Raw genomic sequence first — 22,865 nt, forward strand, 5'->3', positions numbered from 1 at the left:
CACTCAACGCACAACTCCCAAGATTCTTCTCAAGGTACCCCTCCCATGGGGCGGAGAGTCACAATGCGCTACGTTGTCCCTGGCCCCCCAGGGCTCCTATACGCATTTCCCCCTCTAGCCCTAGTTCCCAGAGTCATCCAAAAATTGATCCACAAGAAGGCGGAACTGCTTCTGGTGGCCCCCTACTGGCCCAGGCACCCGTGGTTTACGGACCTCCACAATCTATCAGTAGCCTCCCCTGGAGGATCCCTCCGGACAGGATCTCTCTCTCTCAGGGGCCCCTTCTGCATCCGGATCCTCAATGGCTCCAGTTAGCCGTCTGGAGGTTGAGCAGAACCACTTAAGGAACAAGAAGTTCTCTAACCAGGTTATTGACACCATCTTGGCCACCAGGCGGCCCTCAACCACCCGAATCTACAATGCCACTTGGAATAGTTTCTGTAAATGGTGTCATAAATCCCAAGTCAACCCACTCTCGCCCTCTATCGCTCAGATTTTGGATTTCCTCCAAGAGGGACTGAATCAAGGGCTTTCCCCTAACACCTTGAGATGACAGGTCACAGCCTTAACAACTATTATCTTTTGCGAGAACATTGGCTCCCTTTCCTACCACCCTCGCATTAGGGCTTTCCTCAGAGGAGCCACTGATTTGTGCCCTCCGACTGTTTACCGGTACCCTACCTGAGACCTTAATAAGGTCTTTGTTTCACTCACCAAGCACCCCTTTGAGCCTCTAAGGGAGTCTACCCTCCAGTTTTTAACATTCAAAGTTGTGTTCCTGGTGGCCATTACATCTGCACATCGGATATCGGAAATCGCAGTCTTATCAGTTAGAAAGGACCTCTGCGTTTTTCATGCCGATTGGGTGATTCTCTGGCCTGACCCTACCTTCTTGCCCAAGGTCAACTCAGCCTTCCTCAGGGCACAGGAACTCATTCTCCCAAATTTTTGCCCCAGACCATCGCGGGATAGGGAAACACTTTGACATACCCTGGACGTGAGACGTGCCCTGCGCATTTACATCAAGCGCACTCAGCCCTTTAGGAGGTCTGAATCCCTATTCCTTTCCTTCCAGCCCAAGACACTGGGTCACAAAGTATCCCCATCAACTATCGGCCGCTGGATCAGAGCAACTATCTCTAGATCTTACTTGTCACAAGCTCTGCCAGTACCCAGTGGAATAACAGCACATTCCACTAGGAGCGCAGCTACTTCGCCAGCTTGGGCCACCCAGGCCCCAATCACTGATATTTGCTGGGCTGCCACCTGGGCTTCCCCGTCTCCCTTCATTAGGCATTACAAGATCGACATATTTGCCTCCGCGGAGGCCTCGTTTGGCAGACGAGTCCTACAGCGGGTCCTCAAGGACCCGGAGAGGCTTCCGAACCAGACAGAGTCCCTCCCGTAGGACAGCCAAGCTTTGGTATGTCCCACCCTGGATGCTCCGAGCAGCTCTATGGAGAATGGGCATTGGTTCTTACCTGACACGCCTGTTCTTGACGAGCTGCGAGGAGCATCCAGCCCCACCCTAATTTCACCGTCTGGTGGGGAATCTTGTTTCGGCCAATGATCCATTAGTTAGTTAGGATGTGAACACGTTTTTTTCTTCTCGTCCTCGCAAAACTGGGGAACGCTACGGAGGAGTCACGTGGAGGAGAAGGAGCGTTCCTCAATTCAAGCTCAGCTTGTGAGAGCGGAGACTGAAGCATCTCCCACTCTGGATGCTCCTCGCAGCTCGCCGAGAACAGGCGTGTCAGGTTAGAACCAACGCCCATTCTGTGCATGTGTGTGTTTCTATGCACAGATGCCTGTGCATAGCTATCTGTGTGTCAGCAGTATCTGCAACAAGCCAAGATTGTGTCAGAATAAGAATATCCATGATGATATCCTGATGCAAATTCCATCCAAAATCTGACAAAAGTACGTAAGTTGTGACTTTTGCACCAGCACATCATGATGCTCATTTCATCCCTCCTCCCTCCATGGAAGTCTATGTTATGGGATAAAAATAAATCTGTAGGTGAACCTTCTAAGAATGGGTGCTGCTTTGCATTTTTTAAATTCTGATTAGTGAGACTTACCAATATAAGCAATTAGATGCATATTGTTTAAACTGTGGACAGTGTATAAAATACTGCATAATCCTACATCAATAAAAGATTCTTTGGCTGGACAATATAAAGGAAGAATCAAAACTTCATACATGAAAAATAATGTATTATTTTTAAAATTCCATGGTCCTGCTGGATTGTAGCAGCAATATAAGTAAACAAATAAATGTAACAAATAACTAATACTTGGATAAGTATTCAAATAAAAAAAGAGGGGAGATCAACTATTTTAGCTATTTTTAGTTTTATAATTTAACAAAAAATATGAAGTGGGATTAAGATACCAATATCATACAGTGCGATACTAGGATGAACGTTAGTAGCCAAAAGTATGAGCTCCTATGCCTGATTTTATAAGGTTTGATAATGCTTTCATTTTTAAATTTAATAATACTTTAATATTTTCTTTCACTTTGCACAGCTTCTGGAAAAACACAAGAATATAGAAAGCATGGTGGAGTTGCTGGAATTATATCAAATGGAAGATGATGCATATGGTAGTCTTGCTGAAGCCACCACAGAACTCTATCAATATTTACTGCAACCATTCCGAGATATGAGGGAACTTGCAATGCTCAGAAGACAGCAAATAAAGGTATAAAACCAGCAATATACACTAAAAATATTATTGGACATTATAATAAGTGAACTTTTTCATCCCATGTCATATATATATCTTTGAATATTTGTCACACTTTCTGAAGTTGTAAAAGTTTGTGTCTTAGGTTGAGTCAAAATTAGAAGTACAAGAATGACTTTTCTTCATGGTTTTTAAGCTTTATAGTCCCTTCTGATTTCTTTTCTTGGTTAAAGTATTTGTGGAGAAAGCAAATAAAAGCCTTGGCTATAAGAAAAGATGTTTGATAATGGGCATTGAACAAAATGGATTGAACTATTGTTTTTAGTAAGGAATATCTTACTCAGTCACTGAAATTTTGTGTGGATCAGATACACTCTGGGTTTTGAACCTTTAGCAGTTAACTGCTTAACAAGTTGCAAAATATTTTTACAGAATCAATAGAATAAAACTGCTATTTTTCTTTTGAACAAATTTGAAATTCTAGGCTTATGTCAGAATTACCAGTTAGATGCTCAGTTTTAAGTTGCAACAGAACAATGGGGGAAAAAATGCCAAATGGCATTTGTTATGATCTATACTGCTAACTTTACAACTCATTTGTACAACTGTGCTGTCTTCTGAGCCACCCAGTTATTTCTATGTCCGTAACCAGGGGTGGGATGCTACCAGTTCTGCCCGGCTCTGTAGAACCGGTAGCTCTGAAGAGCAGCAGACACAGAACAGGTTCTGTGTCTACTGCTGTTTGGCCCACCTGCCCGCCCGGGCTCTTACCTGACCTTTATTTCCTACTTTTTCAACCTCAGCTGCTTTGCATGGCACAGCTGAGGCTGAAAAAATCACTAAAAAAGGCTTTTTTCAAACGCAGCGCACCTGCGCGCAGCACTTATCAGCTGTCCGGGAGGCACAGCTTTTGTTGTACTGTGTGTGTGTAGTGCACATGCGTGCGCAAAACATAAGTACTGAACTGGTAGTAGAACCTGTTGAATCCAACCCCCGTCCGTAACTAAACATTTTTGTAGCAAACCTCCATTAGACGGAATCATTTGAGGGATAAGAAGAAAGATCTATTGAAATATACTTTTTATATAAATATGAATAGCAGGTTATCTATAAGAACATTCTTTTCATATTTAGATATGCATTGGTATGGTTGATTTTGTGCTGGGAACCTGTTGAAGAAGAAGATTAAGCACCTGTTCTTTATATATTTAGGTCTCTCCTTAGGAACGCATACTGTATTATTCGTCTTAGAAGAAAAATTGCACTGATGGCATAATGATAAATAGATAAGTAAAAAACTCTCTTTGCTTAACTATTTATCATTGTGCCATCAGTTCCACTTTTTCTTCCAAATATATCTTTCCAATAAATTGTAACATTTTACAGGAATTTTAATTGTTTACCACCTGCAAGCTTCAACATGAGTAATTCACTCTTCTAAACTTTAATTTGAAGTGCAGCTATTGGCTGTCTTATTCTATTAACATGTTATCAGATCTCTTCCAATGATAGAAAAGAGATACTAAGGAAAAAAAATGAATGACCATGAGATGAAATATAAATCCCATGCCCCAATGCTTAGCTATGGTGGATAATCTGCACACTACTTGCCAAAAGGTAAGGGGCAGACACTGTTTATTCTTGTCAAGTAAAAGTGCTCAGACAACGTTAGGCTGCCTGGAAAACTTAAAGTAAATAATTGGACAGAGACTATTTTCTAATTTAATGTCATATGTAATGTTTTCTTCAGTTTCCTTTCCAGTGTAGATTAGGACATAAGGAGTGGAAAGGATGTCACCACACCCTTTTCAGGCTTTTTTAAAATGCTGTACAATACAGTGTTTTAAATATTTTTCTATGAAGAGAATTCCTTTCCCTGTTTTCTTCTTGTTTTCATACCCAACATTGTTGTCTTGCTGGAACATAGCAGTCCTTTGCCTGCCCCTATCCAGAGTACGTAGTCTTTCTAAATGCCTAACAGGTTTCCTGGAGCTTGCTCCATTTGCACAACTTTTAAAGAATAGGATGAAAGTAGAGGTTTTTTCCCCAGATCTCTCTTCATGTGCTAATTTGTTTCTTTTACCTTTACATCTCAGTTTTTTTTTAATTCCCTAGATTGTCTTGTTTCTATCATTTCCCTTTTCAATAATAGGAAAAAGGACATGAAAAAATGCCCATTTAAGGTTTGATAAGCAAATGAGCAAAATTATAAAGGAGCACTAAATGATTTATAAATAGTTTTTGTCCAATTTCCATTAGTTAATTTTCCCCAAATATTTTTTTACTGTTCAGAAAAGTCCATGATAATATTTTAAAGAAATTATCCTTATATAATCTTTGCAAGATTATATGTTTACTACTTATCCCTTGCTGTTTATTTCATGATGGATACAGTGAGTTGATTTATCTTCAGATTTCCATAGAGAATGATTACCTAGGACCTAGAAGAATTGAAAGCCTTCAAAAAGAAGATGCAGACTGGCAACGGAAGGCTCATATGGCTGTATTATCTATACAGGACCTTACAGTAAAATACTTTGAAATAACAGCAAAAGCACAAAAAGGTAATGGATAAGCTATTTTACATTTGCTGCTAAAACTGTTTATCTAAAATTTCTCTACGTGTTCAACAATCGTGTAACCTTGCAGTTTCTCAAATTAACATTATTGTTCTAAGTAAATATCTCTACTCAAATCACCAATTGATGTTTTTTCCTGATTGAAGTGGCTTATTCAGTCTGTGATATTTGTGGGGAAAGTGTTCTATAATATTATTAGCATCATTCTGTGGAGTGGGGGTATATTTCACTTGAACACAAGGAACTGAAGTTTGAGAAATAAGTTTATATTGAGTTTAATTTTTGAAATTAGTGTCTCATAATTTTCTTTTTCCCTTCAGATTTCTTCTTTTACAAGTTCAATACCATTATAACTTAATAAGCTATTGATTGTTAATTAAAAACTATGGATACTTTCTGTTTATAACTTTTTATTATACCAAAATTATAATTTAAAAAATAATTATTTTCTACAATTTCCTTTTAATTTTTCACTAATTGGTTTGGTGTGTTTTATCCAGTTGCTTTTAATAATACCAATAATTTGGCCATTAAATAACTTCAAGCTATAGACTACATTAAATAAGAATAAAAGTACCACATTACCCCCAAAAAACCCAAAACCCAATTTTTAAAATTAAAATAACTACTACTTTGAAGATTGTAACATTTTATTTGCATAAAGAGGAAGCTGATTTACTTAAATAGGATTTATAATGAAACCATTTCCAAGTATGATAAGCCTGCTATTAAATTTTATTTACAGCTGTATACGATCGTATGCGAGCAGACCAGAAAAAGTTTGGTAAGGCAGCTTGGGCAGCAGCAGTGGAACGCATGGAAAAACTTCAGTATGCAGTGTCTAAAGATACTTTGCAATTGATGAGAGCAAAAGAAATCTGTTTAGAACAGAAGAAACATGCATTAAAAGAAGAGGTAATAACTGATGAGTATTCAACCTAAAAGGAAACTTGAAAATTATTTTGTAGGGCTAAATTTCAGGATAATGGACAGGGATTTCAAGAGTAAAATCTTTGGCTAGTGATTACAATTTTCTTTGAAAAGAGACTAGAAATTAATTAAGAGCTATTATGTAGCTATTGGAGAGGCTGGATAAAATAATTTCAATAAATAAATTCAAAGTTATGTAATAAGTAGTAGTTCACTCTTTTTTTCTGTTTTATCTAGTACATATATTTTTTTCTTGGAGATTATTTAATATTCTTTAAAACAACTGAATCATTGTGATTGAAAGAATATGAATTACATGCATAAATAAATACATTAATAATCCTTCCAAGTGCAGCTATACTTGGTTGTAAGGATTGTCTAAGTCTGAAAACAGATAAAACCCATGGGTATTCACACTGGGCACAGAGCAGATGATGTTTTTGGTGATGGTAGTAATATTTAGCCTTTCTACTTATATGAGCACTCAAGGCAACATATCACATTTAAATCAAGAAATACACAATTTATTTTTAAAGTGGAGAGAACTAACTGTTGCAATAGAAGGTTACTAGACTGAATTTCTTATATGATTCATAACAGTGCCATTCAGATATTTTTTGCTGGCAACATTTCAATAGACCAATGTGGTTGCTTTCTTTAAACAAGGCTTGCTTATTTTTGAAAGTACTCATGCACAAATATATGAAAGGTAGGCATTTATCTGTGGTATTAAAATGAAAACTTTCTGGGAGAAAGATTAGATCCTATCTTGCAGTTCTGCTGCCAGCCATTGTCATTATGATGACAACCAGAAATTATATATCATTGAGCACTCTTTAGATTAGTAGTCCCCAACCTTTGCAACTTGCGGCCTGGCTTGGGGTGGGGGGGAAGGGAACCAAGCTGCATGAGCAGTCGGCTGGGGTACACGTGTATGCACACACAGCTCGACTAGTTGATCTATGCGTGTGCATGCACATGCGTACCAGCCCACCACTCACACAATCCTATAGTGCGCCACAGCCTGGGGTTGGGGACCTCTGCTTTAGAGAATTACAAATATATCAGATATAGTTGGATGCCTTCAGTGTTACGCTCGGACTTAAGTTTAAACTTTCAATCTAATGTTTAGGGTGTATTCAGGGGCCTCAAAGAGTTGTTTCCTAGTAGATTCTGAAAAGATGACATTTTAAAACTGGGTCACTGTTGCTTTTATTAACTGCAATGTTGATTCAATTTAGTATTTTACTTTTAAAAAAAGTTTTTTGTGGCATCTTGTTTGCTGAATTAGCATCGTAACAACAAATGTGAGGACAAATGTAACTACTTTGAATATATGGCAAAGAAAATTGCTTTAGAAAAAAAGATTATATCAAAGCAGTACTTTACTTCAGTCTATTAAAATTCACTATGCTGTATTTATCCAATATATATATTCAGTGCATAAATACGTGTAAAGAGTGGATCTTTTTCTCCCCCATAAACTTTTATTGGGCCATTCAACTATTTCCAAGCACAGTAGGATATTTTATTATGTTAAATTTTTAAAATTTTATATATTTTCTTTCTACACAAATAAAAAATTAACCTTTGATAATACATATAAAACGGAGCTATTATCATGAATAATACAGTTACGAATAATATGGTTTTAAATAATAATATTTACTTTCTTTTGATTTCTAATTCCTTAATGTATCCAGTTCTGTGATGGAATATTTTGCAGTTAGTTTGTGGTAAGATTAAGATTTATAACCTTTTTGATGTAATTATTTTTTTTAAAAAAAAATCAGATGCAGAGCTTGCAAGGGGGCACAGAAGCTATAGCTCATTTGGACAAACTTGAAGCTGATTATTATGATCTGCAACTTCAATTGTATGAAGTGCAGTTTGAAATTCTGAAGTGTGAAGAACTATTACTGACAGCACAACTTGAAAGCATTAAAAGACTTATTTCAGGTGACATATATTTGTTTCATATCTATATATTTAGCAGTATCATTGACTAATATATAAGTAGTCTTTATTTACTGACTGCCTCATTCAGTGACTGTTTCAAGTTATGATAGTGCTAAAAAATAATTTCATGAACAATGCCAGCATTTATGATCTTCATAAAGTCTCCCAGACACATAATCACCATTGCAGGCAGGTAGTCCTTGACTTACAACCATTTGTTTAGTTAAAATTAAAACAGCACTGAAAAAAGTGATTTATGATCCTTTTTTACACTTACAATTGTTGCAGCATCCCCATCAAAATTCAGACGTTTGGTAACTGCCATGTATTTATGAGAGTTGCAGTGGCCCAAGTCATGTGATCGCTTTTTGTAACAAGCAAAATGGCGAAGCCAGATACACTTAATTGTGTTACCAACTTACCAATTGCAGTGATCCACTTAACTGTGGCAAGCAAGAACATAAAATGGGGCAAAGCTCATGTAAAATCTGCCTTGGTTAACAATGGACATTTTGGGTTCAATTGTAGTCATAAGTCAAGGACTACTTGTAGGCCTTGTCCTGTGCCTGACTTGTATTTCTTTTATTTCCTTTACAGATTGGAGAGAAAGAAATTACAAGAGTGTCTGCAGGCATAGAATAGGAAATACACATAGAAAAGAATGTGATGGAGTTGGTAGTCTTGAATACATTAAGCAAATAGCCGGTGTATTTCCCATTGTGTGTCTCCTTAATTTCTTGTAAACCCTTCCTCTGAAATCTCTCCACTCTATGAAGCACGGAGGAGAAAAGAAAACAGTCAGGCACAATAGAAATTGCCTAAAGAGATTGTTTGTTTTTTTCTTCTCCCCACCCTCTCCCTAGATTGTTCAAACAATTTTTCTACAAGAAGGGGTGGAGAAAGTAATGTCTACTGTGCCTCACCCATTTAAGCCCCCCCCCCCAGTTATTTCTAGTTCAGTTATTGAAACTGTTGTATAGAACAATCCAATGTATAACTTGTTAGTGGAATTTATTTAATATGCACATATATAGGATTGTAATCTTAATTGTTTTTACTTCTGGCTTTTTTATTTTATTGAGATGTCCAGGATAGACTATTCTAGTGTTAAGATGTTGATGTTGGTCTCTGATCGATGATAAAATGAATTTGTGGTTGCAATCTTAAGAAAAAATTAAATTGTGAATGTTAGTTTGATGCATTTTTCCACACTGGTTAACTGCTTACCATAGTCACCATATATGAATATCAACTCCATTTTACATTTATATTATATATTACATTACATACATTACACTACTAATACTGCCCAGTAGTTGAAGCAGTCAGAGTGATTTACATAAGATTCACTAAATTATAAATATGTACAATACAATCAATTAAAATGCAAGTGAAAACAGAATAAAGTAGATAGCAGCATGACAATAATTCAGAATCGAAAAGAGTAAATTAAAAGCCAATTAAAAAGTCTGGGAAAACTTTAGCTCTGTAATCTAATTTGTAAGTGATTTTGTGGTTGTTTCTCTCCTAGGACATAGGCAGAGATAGATGTTCTAATCTTACAATTACATTTACAGTATTTTTTTAAAAAAAAAACTTTTCAGAATGTTGCATATATTTTGTAGTATGGTTTTGCTTAACTGAATATATGTTTAAAATTATTAAATGAGTTGGAATTTTGTGACAGAAAAAAGAGATGAAGTTGTATATTATGATACTTATGAAAGTATGGAAGCCATGCTGGAAAAAGAAGATATGGCAGCATCCATACATTTGCAAAGAGAAGAGTTGCAGAAATTACAACAGAAAGTCCGTCAACTAGAAGCAAGGCGTGGTCGCATTTCTGCCAAAAAAGCCTACCTCAAAAATAAAAAGGTAATGTTTTTGTTCATTTTTCCATTTTTCAGCAAACAGATTTTGCAGTAGCTATAACTTAGCATGGCTAAAATCATGAGATGTTTACTTAAAGACAGACACTTCTATTTATTTGAAATGCAGCAGCCAACCCTAATGCTAAGGCAGATTGCATTGGGCCTTTCTGTGCCATCTTTATTCACTTTCAAATGGTTGCTCAGCTCAAGTATACTATATATAACTGAATATAAATTTCATTGAGAGCCACATCAGCGCTGTGGTTGACCTTGGGGGGGTGGCCAACTGGGTGGGGGTGGCCAGCTTAATGCCACTCCCCAAATTGCTGGCATGTTTCCTTTGCGCACTGGGTAGACCAGCCCGAAGCAACACTGGCCTGATCTTTCCTCTTCACACCGGGTAGACCGGGCTGAAGCTACGTTGGTCTGATCTTTCTTTGCCCTGGGTAGACCAGGCCAATCTTTCCTCTTTGCATTGGGTAGACCAGGATGGCCCTGCGGGCTGGATCCAGCCCACAGGCCTTGAGTTTGACCCCTGGTATGTAACCTTGAAAAGCCCTAATGATCAAAATTAAAATCACTTGTTGCTGTATATTTTTGTCAGCAATTTATTTAAAGTTTTCTTAATAGTATTTTCTTGATAGTATTCACTTGCACACCTGTCCTCCTCTTGTTTCCTTGCTATAAGTACCATTGTAGGACTGAAGAGTACGAGATAGCTTTTTAATTAGTGTTATGCTAGTCAGAAATTAATCTACAGTTGCAGAAAAATAATTAGTTTTGAAATTCCTGAGAAATAATGCAGCAAAAATGGGTTTATACAACCAGTTTGGAGCTGCATGAAATTATACTTTAATTTCAATTGCATAATATGACTGTATATTTTAATTTTGGTTGGATGCTAAAGAAATTATAGATTTTTCTCAGTTGGGTTAAGCATGATTTATCTACTGTTATGTTTATAGAAAAAGCAGAAAGGGCGGGGGAGGAGGGAGAGAGAGAGAGAGAGAGAGATGATACTTGAAAACTACTCAAAAGCCACACACACACACACACACACACACACACACACACACACACACACACACGAATATATTAATAGAAAAAAACTTCTTTGTTTTATTCAGTTTGTAATATCTTCATTCTCTTAAGTAATGTTTACTCCATGTAAATCCTATGGAGGGTGGGATTCTGTGGCAAACTACCCGCTGTATCCTAGTTTGTAAACTTATTTTGATCAGACTTTCCTGCACTCCCCACTTGCCTGTTTCTATTAATTCTATTACAAAGAAATCAGTGTACCAACCAGAATGTTATTCATAGTCTTGCAAGAATGAGAGGTCTTTGGGTCCATGGACAATCACAGATTTTCACATCTTATACCTTAACATTGATAGAATATAAATAAATTGTGGCAGAGCTTCTGCTCTGAATCAGAGTTCCTCTACTAAAGACAAGATCAATATATAAAGTCATGTTTAAATGGAAAAATGTTCTTTCTTTGTAGGAAATCTGCATTGCAAAACATAATGAAAAATTCTCACAGCATTCTCAGAGTGAAGAAGAATCAGAACATGCTGCAAAAATTGTGAGTGATTTTTTGCTGATTTTACAGATTTAAGATTCTTTGTGCCCTTTTTACAGAATTTTAAAGGAGCATTTTGTGTGTGTGTGTGTGTGTGTAGTTTACTCGAAAATAAGCCCTTATATGTTTTTACGCATGCAACTAATATAAGCCCTACCCCCAAATAAGCCCTACTTAAGCCCCTGCGCAGCTGGCCACCCATCCATTCTGTCTGGTTGCTCATGATTCCATCAACAAGAGGCAAGGGGGGATGGAGTTGCCCTACGTGCCCCACATCGGCTTACCTCAGGGCCCCCGCAGCCAGGCATCCATATCCCGACAAGTGCCTCACGACGGCAGCACCAAAAACCATGTGCAGCAGGAGCCCACATGGCCGCTGGCCCACTTCTTCTGCTTGCTTCTTTAAAATCTCCAATGATGGAGCGCCTACAGATTCTGAAGGCAAGCCAGTCCAGAGGTTAATTGTTCTCACTGTCAAGAAATTTCTCTTGTTCTAGGTTGGTTCTCTCTGTAATTAGTTTCCATACATTACATCCATTTTTTGTAGCAGCCCCTCAAATTGGAACACATCATGTCATTCCTGATCCTCTTTTTCACTAGACTAGACATACCTAATTCCTGCAGCAATTCTTTATATGTTTTAGCCTCCAGCTCTCTAATAGTCTTTGTTACTCTCTGCATTCTTTCCAGAGTCGCAACATCTTTTTTATATTGTGGTGACCAGAATTGGATGCAATATTCCAAATGTGGTCTCACCAAGGCATTATAAAATGATATTAACACTTCGTGTGATCTTGATTCTATCCCTTCGTTAATGTAGCCTAGGATTGCATTAGCTACAGTACATTGCTGGCTCATATTTAATTCATTGTCCACTAGGACTCCAAAATCCCTCTCACAGTTACTGCTATTGAGCCAAGTTCCACCTATTCTACAGCTGTACATTTGGTTTTCCTTGCCTAAGTATAAAACCTTTTCTCACCACTGAATTTGATTTTATTAGCTAGGGCCCAGTATTGAACACAGACAGAACTTAGGAGTACCCCATTACTTATTACCCTCCATGTAGATGTAATTCCATTAAGGATTACACTATATTGTCCTCTGGAGAAGAAAGTAATAATGTAAGGATATTATTCTTTTCTCCCAAATTTCTGTTCCTCTTATATTTTACCATTTTGTTTTTATCATCAGAAAGGAGAGCAGTTGCAAGATGAGATAGAAAGAAAAAGCTCATGGGTTAGTCAAGAACGACAGAAAACATTGGACAGACTTCGAACATTTAAACAGGTAATTGGAAAAGATTGACTTCGCTTGAATTTTCAGATAGGAGTTTAAATAAATTATTAAACAAATTATTAAATAATAATTTGAGCAGTTAACCCATGAAGTCTGAATTTGCCAGAACTCCCTATCATCTAAACACATGATGTGTGGATCGGTTGTTAAATTATACATCACAGGAAATTAATAAAGATTAGAATATTCATAAAAATCATTTTTATTTCAACTCTCAGCTAGAAAGAATAATTATACTTGAATCTTCTATAATGAATTTTTCAATTTAGTTAAGTACATTATGTAGTCTTTCAGATGCTATTATGATCTATAAATGAAAATTTTGTTTAAAAAGAAAAAAAAAGATTTTTTAAAGTGAATTTTAAAATTGGAAAATTTAAAGCTTAGTTTCACATATTTGTTATCTTTTTTATCTGATGATTTTTGATATGGTTCTTGCTGACTGTTTGGATTACCAATAATCAGTATTTATATCACTAAGGTTGTTGAAAAAATATTGAGGAATTAAAATGTTCTTCATATAATGTAATTCACATCAATTGTGCAGAAATAGAAAATTTATCTTGAATGAATTTTCTTGTTCAGATGGAAATAAATTATTACGACTGCATTGTACACTTTCTACATTCCACCTCTATGGAAAATATAATTTCAATATTGTTTTTCTGCTTTTCTATTTCATTTTATTTTAAAGTTTCTGGCACTGAAAGATGAAATATGTAAATGACTTCTTACTGTAATTTTTAAAAAATGAAGTTTGCATAGTGGGCTACAGAAGTGTAAAATTCTACAATTTAAATTCTTTTTTTTTTTAACTTTCTAAGCGCTATCCTGGGCAGGTAATTCTCAAATCAACTAGACTTCGCCTGACTCATGCAAGAAGAAAAAGTACAGCCACTTCAACATCTTGTCTAGATCATCCCCCATCTTCACCAGTAACTACACAGACAGATAATATGGAGCAAGAAAAAGTAATCCAGCCTTTACAAAAACAGGACTCTACAAATTTAGGACAATTTGAAGATATTTTTCTATCTCCCAGTAGTGTTATGTCTGAATTTTCTCAAACTGATTCTCTTCCAGCTCTCATTAGTAATGAATTTATTTCCAATACAATCAGTGAGGCACCATTTCCTCCTCCTCTACCACCACCACCACCACCACCTCTGCCCACCAAGGAAGAATCTACTCAGTGTTCTGAAAAAAGCACCAGTCCTGTTAAACAAAGCACTGCAGAGAAACCAGCTCCGTTGATCACTATTGCACCATCAGCTCATTTTTTTGATAGCAGTGAATTAGTCAGTGCCAAGAAAAAATTGAAGAAAACTGGTGATATAGAGGGATTGCAAAGAAGAAGAGGTAACTTCTGATTTATTTTGAATGAAGCTACTTAAAAAGTAAAAGCAGTGTTTGTTTACTATTGCTTGGCTAAAAATCTAAAATAATAACCAGGTTTCAAATCATTAGCTTGTCACACTAAATAAAACTTTGAGATTGCATACCATGAACAATATCTGCCTAGGCCCATATATTTGAAACAAAAGATACTTCAAAAGCATTTGTAATAAAACTTGAATTTTTATGGGGGGAAGATCAATAATCAATTCTTAATTGATTGGAAATACTGTACCATGTGAATCCTTTTCTTAATAACAACATGATTCCAACAGTATTAGTATTGTTTCCACCAATCATCCAATAACATCAGGTTTATATCTATTTATTCTTTAAATATATCTCTTTCCATTGTTTGCCTCCCCCTCAGGCAAGTTGACTAAGGATACTTGTTTCAGGATTTTTTTAAAAAAAATGCAACCTCAAAAAGTATACACATACTGTAGCCAAGAAGTGATTAGTAATGGTTTATAATTTTTTTTAATTTCTTCCCTCTATAATCTAAACAGTTTTATTTGTTTTGTTTATAATAGTAAACAATTAACAAAAATCTGCTTCCAAAGAAGAGAGAAGCAAATTTTGTTTCAGATCTATTTTTTATTTTGTTTTTTCTTTCAATGAAGGAAAAATTATATTAAAAGTTTGCTTGCTGGAAACTATTTAATTTGCCATACATTTAGGTGATCTGGGCTATTGTCAAACCCTTAATTTAAACATAGATTTTCCCAGGACCATGTTGTAGCTATTGTGCAAACCCAGGAAGATATGTGGCTTCTTTAAGGAGATCCAAAAGGTACAGCAAATGAACTCATATTAGATTTGAATACCTTTCTCATTTTGGAACTGAATACTGTACACAAAATAAAATTAGAACTTGTAGTATGTAAATTTATATTTAGTAAGTCTTACTATTTTCTATAGTGAGTTCACCAATGGATGAGGTTTTGGCTTCCCTGAAACGTGGCAGCTTCCACCTGAGGAAGGTTGAACAGAGAAATCTACCCCCATTTCCTGATGAAGATGACAGCAATAACATCTTGGCACAAATCAGAAAAGGCGTGAAACTGAAAAAGGTTCAAAAGGACATTATGAGAGAATCATTCACAATTTTACCTGATGATGATCCTTTAACGCGCAGTATCCATGAAGCACTACGACGGATTAAGGAGGCATCACCAGAATCTGAAGATGAGGAAGAGAATCTACCATGCACAGACTGGGAAAATTAAGGGTAATTTTACCATAAGTAGTAGCCTCTTAGATAATGCAGCCTTTACAGGAATTAATGTAAGTTTTCCTCCATAGGAGAGAAAATACTAGAGTGCCTTAAGACTAACAGACAATGTTACATTTTCTTATTTTTCATTTCGTTAAGATATTAGATTAAAATGCTCTTACACTCAATAATACAATTGCCACAAGCTATTAATTTTTCAAATTCAAGCAACAAATTTACCAAGGAGGAAGCCACATCGAAAGGTTTTTAGGGCCTTATGAAAGGCTAACAGGGTGTAGTCTATGCTAATCTCCAAAGGGAGAATGTTCCATAGAGCAGGAGCCACTGTGGAAAAAGGTTATCTTTGGTCCCTTCCAGCCAATGCTTCCTAGGCACCTGATACATTACTTAGTTGGGTGATGAAACATCTGAAAGCAAATAAAAAGCACTAAGTTTCCACAATTCAACTCTGAGCTACATGTATTATCTTCTATTAGAATTTATAAACATATTAAATAAACATAAGAGGAAAGCCATGTAGCCTATGTTAGCCAAAAAAAGTTTGATGATGAATTTTCGGATGTACACATTTTTTTTAAAAGTATATAATTTTCTGAGTTACAATTTAACTTTATCAGATTTATGTAGTAGAAGGTTCAGTTACACTGAAATAGGGCATTTGATTTCTGGATTGTAAACTGAATTCAAACATTTGCTATGTTAATTTTTACATTCAACTTGCTGTCATAGTTGTTATCAATTTGACAAAGATGGCCTTATCAAATTAATAAATGAATTGGCATGCTAGTAGCTAATTACTGGTAAATTTAATAAAATGAAGGTCATGTCTGAGGTCTTCAGAACAAGTTTTTCAGTTAAGAGAATTTTCATTTAATAATGTAGCCTAGTGAACATAACATTACTGTATTTTTTTCAGTATAAATTTTACTGCAGAATAATTTATATATTAAATGAGCAGTTTATAGATGCAAGTGTTGATTTCTTCCATAGCTCTGTCTGCGGTAGCTAAGCATATTCAATGGCTCTGTATCTGGGCCAGAAATGCTAATGATGCTGGATTCCAATTGATAGCAACCAAAGGATATTTTTCCCAATTCCAATACATCAAACCATTTAACTAGCGATGGCACAAATTGAACCTGAAGATGTTGACATGCGGAGAAGATATATTTCTGTTCAGTTGTGGCTTCTTCCTGTGCCTTCTCTTCATATCTACTGCATATGATCATTGACTTCTTATAATAATAATCCCAAATGACTATTCTAAGCTTGCTATTTTTAGTCTTTTGCCAATATTCTGTAACAAGGATTTAAAACAAGGACTTGTGTGCTTGCAAAAATAACTGGGTTACAAGTGCTTTCTTTTTCAGTAACTATTTTCATGTGTTGACAGTTCAATGTGGGTCTTCCTGATGTATATTGAATGCCTTAACCCCAGCACTATAATGTTATGGCTAAATTTTGCCCCTTAGTGTCAAGTGATGATATGTCATTGCCCCATCGGATCTCGGTTCAGAGGAGGAGGGGGAAGAGGAATTGGAACTGGGACTGTCCAACAAGAATGGCATATCTTCCCTGGGAATGTTTAGAGAGGCCAGGGGCTGAGCACAATGGTATCCCAGCCCCCTCAGGCATTGGGAGAAGTGGTCAACCAGATGGGGAGCTGCCTACACTCTCAAAGAGGGAAGGATGGCTGCAGATGGGCCGTGGTGATGAGAGGCAGCAAATCCCCTCTGATGAGGAATAACTGCCTCACCCACTTGATCCGAGGGCACAGAGAATAGAGTGGAGGCAAGCTCAAATGAGGTCTGTGAAGCTGCTCATGAGAAGATCGCTCCTCACAAGGAGGACATAGCTTGGGTTGACTTAAGCAGAGGCTGGAGGAGGGTGTCTTTGTTGGGAATAATTATTTTGCTTTGGCATGCACTTCTCCGGCCTTGGAAAACACTGCTTGGAATCATGTTTCTACCTGTGCCTTTGCCTTGTGGATTTGCCTTTGCTTTGTGGACTTACCTTGCTTTATGGACCTTGAATTTTATGTATGACTTACAGATGTTGCCCTATGGACTTGCACCTTGTTTTTGGATTTCCTCTCTGCCTTTGTGAATTTGATGGGACTGTGGTGGCTGCCTTTAGGGAAGTTTGGGGTGGAGCTTTACCAGCAGTTGTAGAGCAATTTCCTGTGGAATTAGCCGAGCAGTAAAGGATTCTATTGAAGCCAGCCTCTGCCTAGGCAACCTGGGTCATAACATAATATAGGATTAGGATGACCAGAGCTGCTTCTTTCATTGTCTCCTGCCCTTCAATGTCTTTGGACATTGGGAAATCCTGATTTCTATGACAGCTAAATATAGAGACTGGCAGGGCAATAGATGAATTCCAATAACAGATTTATTCATTTAATTGGTTTGTTGCTATGTCACCATTAAGTTTATAAGGGTGAAGTTATTGATTGCAATGTTTCTGTGATAAGTTTTTGCTTTCATTTTGCCACCCCAGCCAGGAGTGGGATTTGGCAGTTCGCCAAACCAGCCATAACGTTAGCTACGGGTCCGCCCAAACTTGGGCAAACCCGTAGTAGCTCACCCCTGGCCAGAGACTACTTGAAGCATAAGTTCCCCAAAAACTATATTCTGAACAGAAGCTCTGAAAGTTGAAGGGCAGGAAGAGGGAAGAATATTTTTTTCCTTCAATGATTTGGAAGGGGTTCTTGCCAGTAAGTAAAACAGATCTCCCACAAGTTTAACATTCCAAAATGCCATAAAAGAAACACTTGGTTTCAGTTTTAAATGTATCATAGCTGAATTAGGAATAATTTAAGTTAGGTCTCTCAATTTCTGTGGGATCATGAGATCAGGAGCTACTGTTGACTTGTAGACATTGTTTTCAGGGAAAAAATTTTTAAAGGTCAAGATTATGTTCACAACTCCCCCTGTGAAGAAATCTGCTCATTGGGGATGCCCTTATCATTCATGATCCTGTTTGAATAGAAGAGAAAATGCATAGTTCGGGGTTGAACTGTGGAATACTTTGTGCTGTCTAAACTTGGCTTTTTGCTTACAGACATTTTATTTCTCAACAATGTAACATCATCAATACAAGTTAGTTTTCGTAGACTCCATAATATTTCCTTGATTGTATCAAGTACTTGTTATCAATCTCAGTACAGGGCTTCCTAACATAAATTGAAAGAGGTATGGAATAATTTATTAGAATGTAATGGTTGGACATCATCTCAGAGACCACTTGTCCATACCTAAATAACAATAGCGTTCTTGGCAGATGGCCATCACATCTCTGTTTGACACCTTAGGACATCACCTGTTAAGTAGGGGTGGGGATTCAACCGATGTTACTACAGGTTTGGTGATTACGTGTTGCGCGTACATCGTTAAAACAAATTTATACAAACACCAATCTAGCCAATAGAACTTTGGCTGGCAAACCAAGTTGGAACACTTATACATGATTAAAATTAATTTAAAAAACCAAATTGAGACTCATTGTGCTACTTTCATAGCAAACACATATCCTGGTCTATTCTAACATCCTATCTTTTTCCAGAAAACCAGCAAAGTCAGGGTAATCTAAATTTCTAAGAGGGGGAAGTTCCATAAGGGAAGCACGATGACAGGCGAGGCATGCTTCCAATGTCTTATGAGATGACATCGCTTCAGCTAAAAGCTCCCTATGGATCTGTAATAGTTTCCTAAAGTGACTGTGTTTTGCTCATTAGAATGGTTTGCAGTTGTCTTTTCGGTATCTTATTTTTCAGAGGTTCTCAACCATCCTGCATTTCTTTGTCATGAAAATAACAATCCATGGGGCCCTATTTACTTTTTGTCTATAGTTAAGCAATGAGCCTGAAGTACAATTTAGATTTTATTTGAAATTGGCAGTCCTGAAATCTTATATGCTATTTATTTCACTCCCATTTCTCTTTCTGTAGAACATTTTAACTATATTTTTAATTAGAAGTCAGTATTCAATCAGATTGGCACATTATTCAGTTGTGTGTCTTTAATACTATGACACAAGCCTTTTTCATTGGCACAATTTTTTAAAAGAAAGGCGATGTCCAAAAAACCAAAGCTGATTAAGTAAGATGGGAAGAAAGGATACATGTTTTCAATGTAGCCAATTTTAATGTAGCTCAGAGACTAGTTTGCAATCAGTTTTTTAAATTTCTTTGTTTTTATTTTAACAGGTCTGAGGATTCCAATGAATAATATATTTCTTTCACTTCTGAACATTCATACTCAACAGTTTGGTCATCACTTTAGGAGAATTTTACTCTGAGAAAATATTTGATATGTGCATGAATACATTTTTTAAAATTCATAGTAGAAGATTTCAGTTGGACCAAAAGCTGCATTATTTAAGTGCACATTTTGCATAATTCTGAGGAGAAAGAACCTTTCAAAATATTTTCTGATTCTTCACTTACTTTTTACATACAGTATGTGTGAAACATGTCAGCAGCTTTTGCAGCCAAGCTTCTTCCCAGCATAATTTACTAGAAGAACAAGTATGAAGTCTGACTCCATTGAAGACATCAGTGTTGAAGAAAATACTGCTATATTGACATTAATTTCTTGTTACACCAACAGGAATTCATTTCACATAGGAGGTAGATTTGAAAGAAAACTGCATTTTAACTACTAATAATTCAAACTACAAATTGGTTTGAAAGTGAAAAAATGATTACATGTTTAATGGAAAATGCTCCAAGAATGAAATTCTCGTATTTAAAATTTGTTTACAGTCTACTGCATTATAAAATGATATATAGCAAAACTCTTAGAAGGCCATGGATACTGTATACACCTTATATTTTTAAATTAGTGTTTGTTTGTTCTCTTACAGTAACATTTTAATTGCAGGGCTTAGTTATAATAAAGTTACACATTTTATTTATAGAAGCAATATTTTATAATGAGAACACTTAAAATTATTTTTATCTATTTGTTTGACTGTTATTTGATTACTCTAAGGAACTTTTATTTAAGCAGAATGCAAAATTGAAATGAGATTTTACTTCTAAGTTGTAAAATTGCAATCATTTTAATCCCCTTCCATTTTCATTATCCCCATTCATTGTTACAAATATATTTGAATTATGTAATACCCTACTTTTTGTAAATAATTTCTTTTTAATCCCAGGATAATCGTCTAAAGGAGACCACGCCTTAAATACAGTGAATACTGAAAGAAATGTATTCTTAAACAGTATCACTAATAGCTGCAGGCAGCTCATTTTGTACTGTCAGAATACTAAACAGTATTCCTGTATCAAAGCTAGTCTTATCCTGTTAAAACTGATCAAAAGTCAATTGAGGAGAATTTTGAGTTTGGCCAGCTCCTGCTGTTAAAGTATATGCTTGGAAATGGATAAGATCCCTGATCTTAGGAAAAATCATGTTAAAATTATTTACTATATTAATTTGTTGTCCTGTTCCAAGGATATTTTATGAGATTGCATATTGGTAGGAATGTGTACAGTAATTTACTTACTTTTTGGAACAAGAGTCTGCCCCCTCCCCCCCCCCCTTTTTTTTAACAACAAATGGAAAAAACATAATACGTTTAAATATGTTATGAATCTTAGCCCAACACAACCGGTTCTTACAATTCCCTTTTCTACAGTATTAACGACAATATTGGATCTTTTAAAGTGATGCCTGCTATTCTACACTTGGCAGGTGTATTTCTTCAGATGCTTATTGCCTTATATAATCTGAAATATTGTCTTCTGAAGGAAAGCTTAAAATAATATGAGTTTGATTAACATAGGAACACTAAACACTTGACAGAAAAATAATAATAATATATTAGCATCAGATATTTGTTTCATGGACAAATTGAACATACTGTAATACGTTATTCATAGTTGTAATCCCAGATAATACAGGGTTCTGTGGCAATAATTCATAATTGCAAAATGTAATTGTTAAAGTTTAGAAAACCCCATAATGTCCTTACTGCGCTGATAATTAGTTGTGTCCACAATAAATATACTGCGTTGAATATTTTGCCATGGCACAAACATGAACTTCTTCTACAGTGAAGGTGATATGTGGATTATGCTAAACTTTGTATAATCATTTGCAGCAGAAGTTTCAAGCAACACGTCACTGGGCCCTTACCAATCTGTTACCAGACCATCTGTGCAAAAGATACAGAAATCTTTGCATTATTTTGCATCCACAGGTCTTGAATTTATGGAAGAAGTATATGAAGCTCTCAGGCTTTTATAGTTAAGATTTTTGTCTTGAAAACTGCATGAGTGTTTTTAAAAAATATAATAGTTTAATTATTGCAAGAATATGAAAATGGCGTGAGTCTATAAAAATGGCTTGTTTGTAGGAACATATGCACTGGCTGCTGTACAATAGTTGATCTCCCTTTAGAGTACAAATGTTCATAACCTGTTAGGATGAGACTGGTTCAGTTGTCAGTTAAGAGTACAGTAGCAGTAGTTTATTGATCAACACCATGTGCTGTTATCATAGTCAAGTTTTCTGACTAGAAGTAATTCTTAAGTTTATTGCTTAAAGCCCATTGTATATAAAAGTTGTGGCAGGCTAAGAAGTCATAGTGCTCAAGTCTACAAATTTCTCAAAATAAACTTATAAAGTATGTAGAAAAGCATTTAAGAAAAGATCTTAGTAAATATTCTTTGAATGATAAATTCCAGTATTTTATTGTTGCATGCTGCCATGCAACTCTATTTCCTACTGCTAATGAATGACAAATTTAAGTTAGTTTTTTTAATCCATAACTCATATATCAGTAAATTATCTGCATATGTATAAATAAAGCTGACATTAATAAGGGACGGTAAATGCCAAGTAATGTAATATGATTTGGAAAATATGTGATAAAGAGGCCCAAGTCATTTAAATATTTCCATTTGAAAATTTATTTAAGATGAAGGGGAACAGTAGTACTCACAAAATTGCTTTATCTTCTATACAATGGTTAAAAGAATTATGTTCTTATTAATTGCTTGGTTTTTATGATTATTTACATATTTCTGTAATTTAGCACATATACCTTTGTTTCTAATTTCAATCTTTTTCTTACAGAACTCTTCAAAACTGCAACTTATATCTTAAAAGTTGTAATCATAGAAACAAGTTTAATGATACTAACTTGGATCTTGCAGGGATATAGGAATAATATGTATTTCACCCTAAGAAGTCTTTGCTCTTGAGCTTCATTTTAGGCAGTTATTACTTTTCATAGTATTGGTTCATTTCTGTAACGGTGCTCTGTGAGGAAGAGGAAAGTTTCATAATAGTCAATATTTTATTTTA

General features: G+C 35.8%; 1 protein-coding gene across 1 annotated transcript in view; it reads left to right on the plus strand.

Annotated features, from left to right (window-relative positions):
• The window catches only part of JMY (junction mediating and regulatory protein, p53 cofactor), a 47,010-nt gene extending 26,136 nt beyond the window's left edge, over positions 1 to 20,874 (plus strand). Inside the window, 10 exon segments of the mRNA XM_026717666.2 lie at positions 2,533 to 2,706; positions 5,105 to 5,255; positions 6,016 to 6,185; positions 7,994 to 8,159; positions 9,847 to 10,034; positions 11,538 to 11,618; positions 12,810 to 12,905; positions 13,739 to 14,273; positions 15,231 to 15,540; positions 19,754 to 20,874. Coding sequence (XP_026573451.2) covers positions 2,533 to 2,706; positions 5,105 to 5,255; positions 6,016 to 6,185; positions 7,994 to 8,159; positions 9,847 to 10,034; positions 11,538 to 11,618; positions 12,810 to 12,905; positions 13,739 to 14,273; positions 15,231 to 15,538 — 1,869 coding nt within the window. The 3' untranslated portion in view covers positions 15,539 to 15,540; positions 19,754 to 20,874.
• Positions 20,875 to 22,865: the final 1,991 nt, after the last annotated feature.

This window comes from Pseudonaja textilis, chromosome 2, assembly GCF_049901715.1.
Source record: "Pseudonaja textilis isolate UNSWEBS1 chromosome 2, rPseTex1.2, whole genome shotgun sequence".
NCBI lineage: Eukaryota > Metazoa > Chordata > Lepidosauria > Squamata > Elapidae > Pseudonaja > Pseudonaja textilis.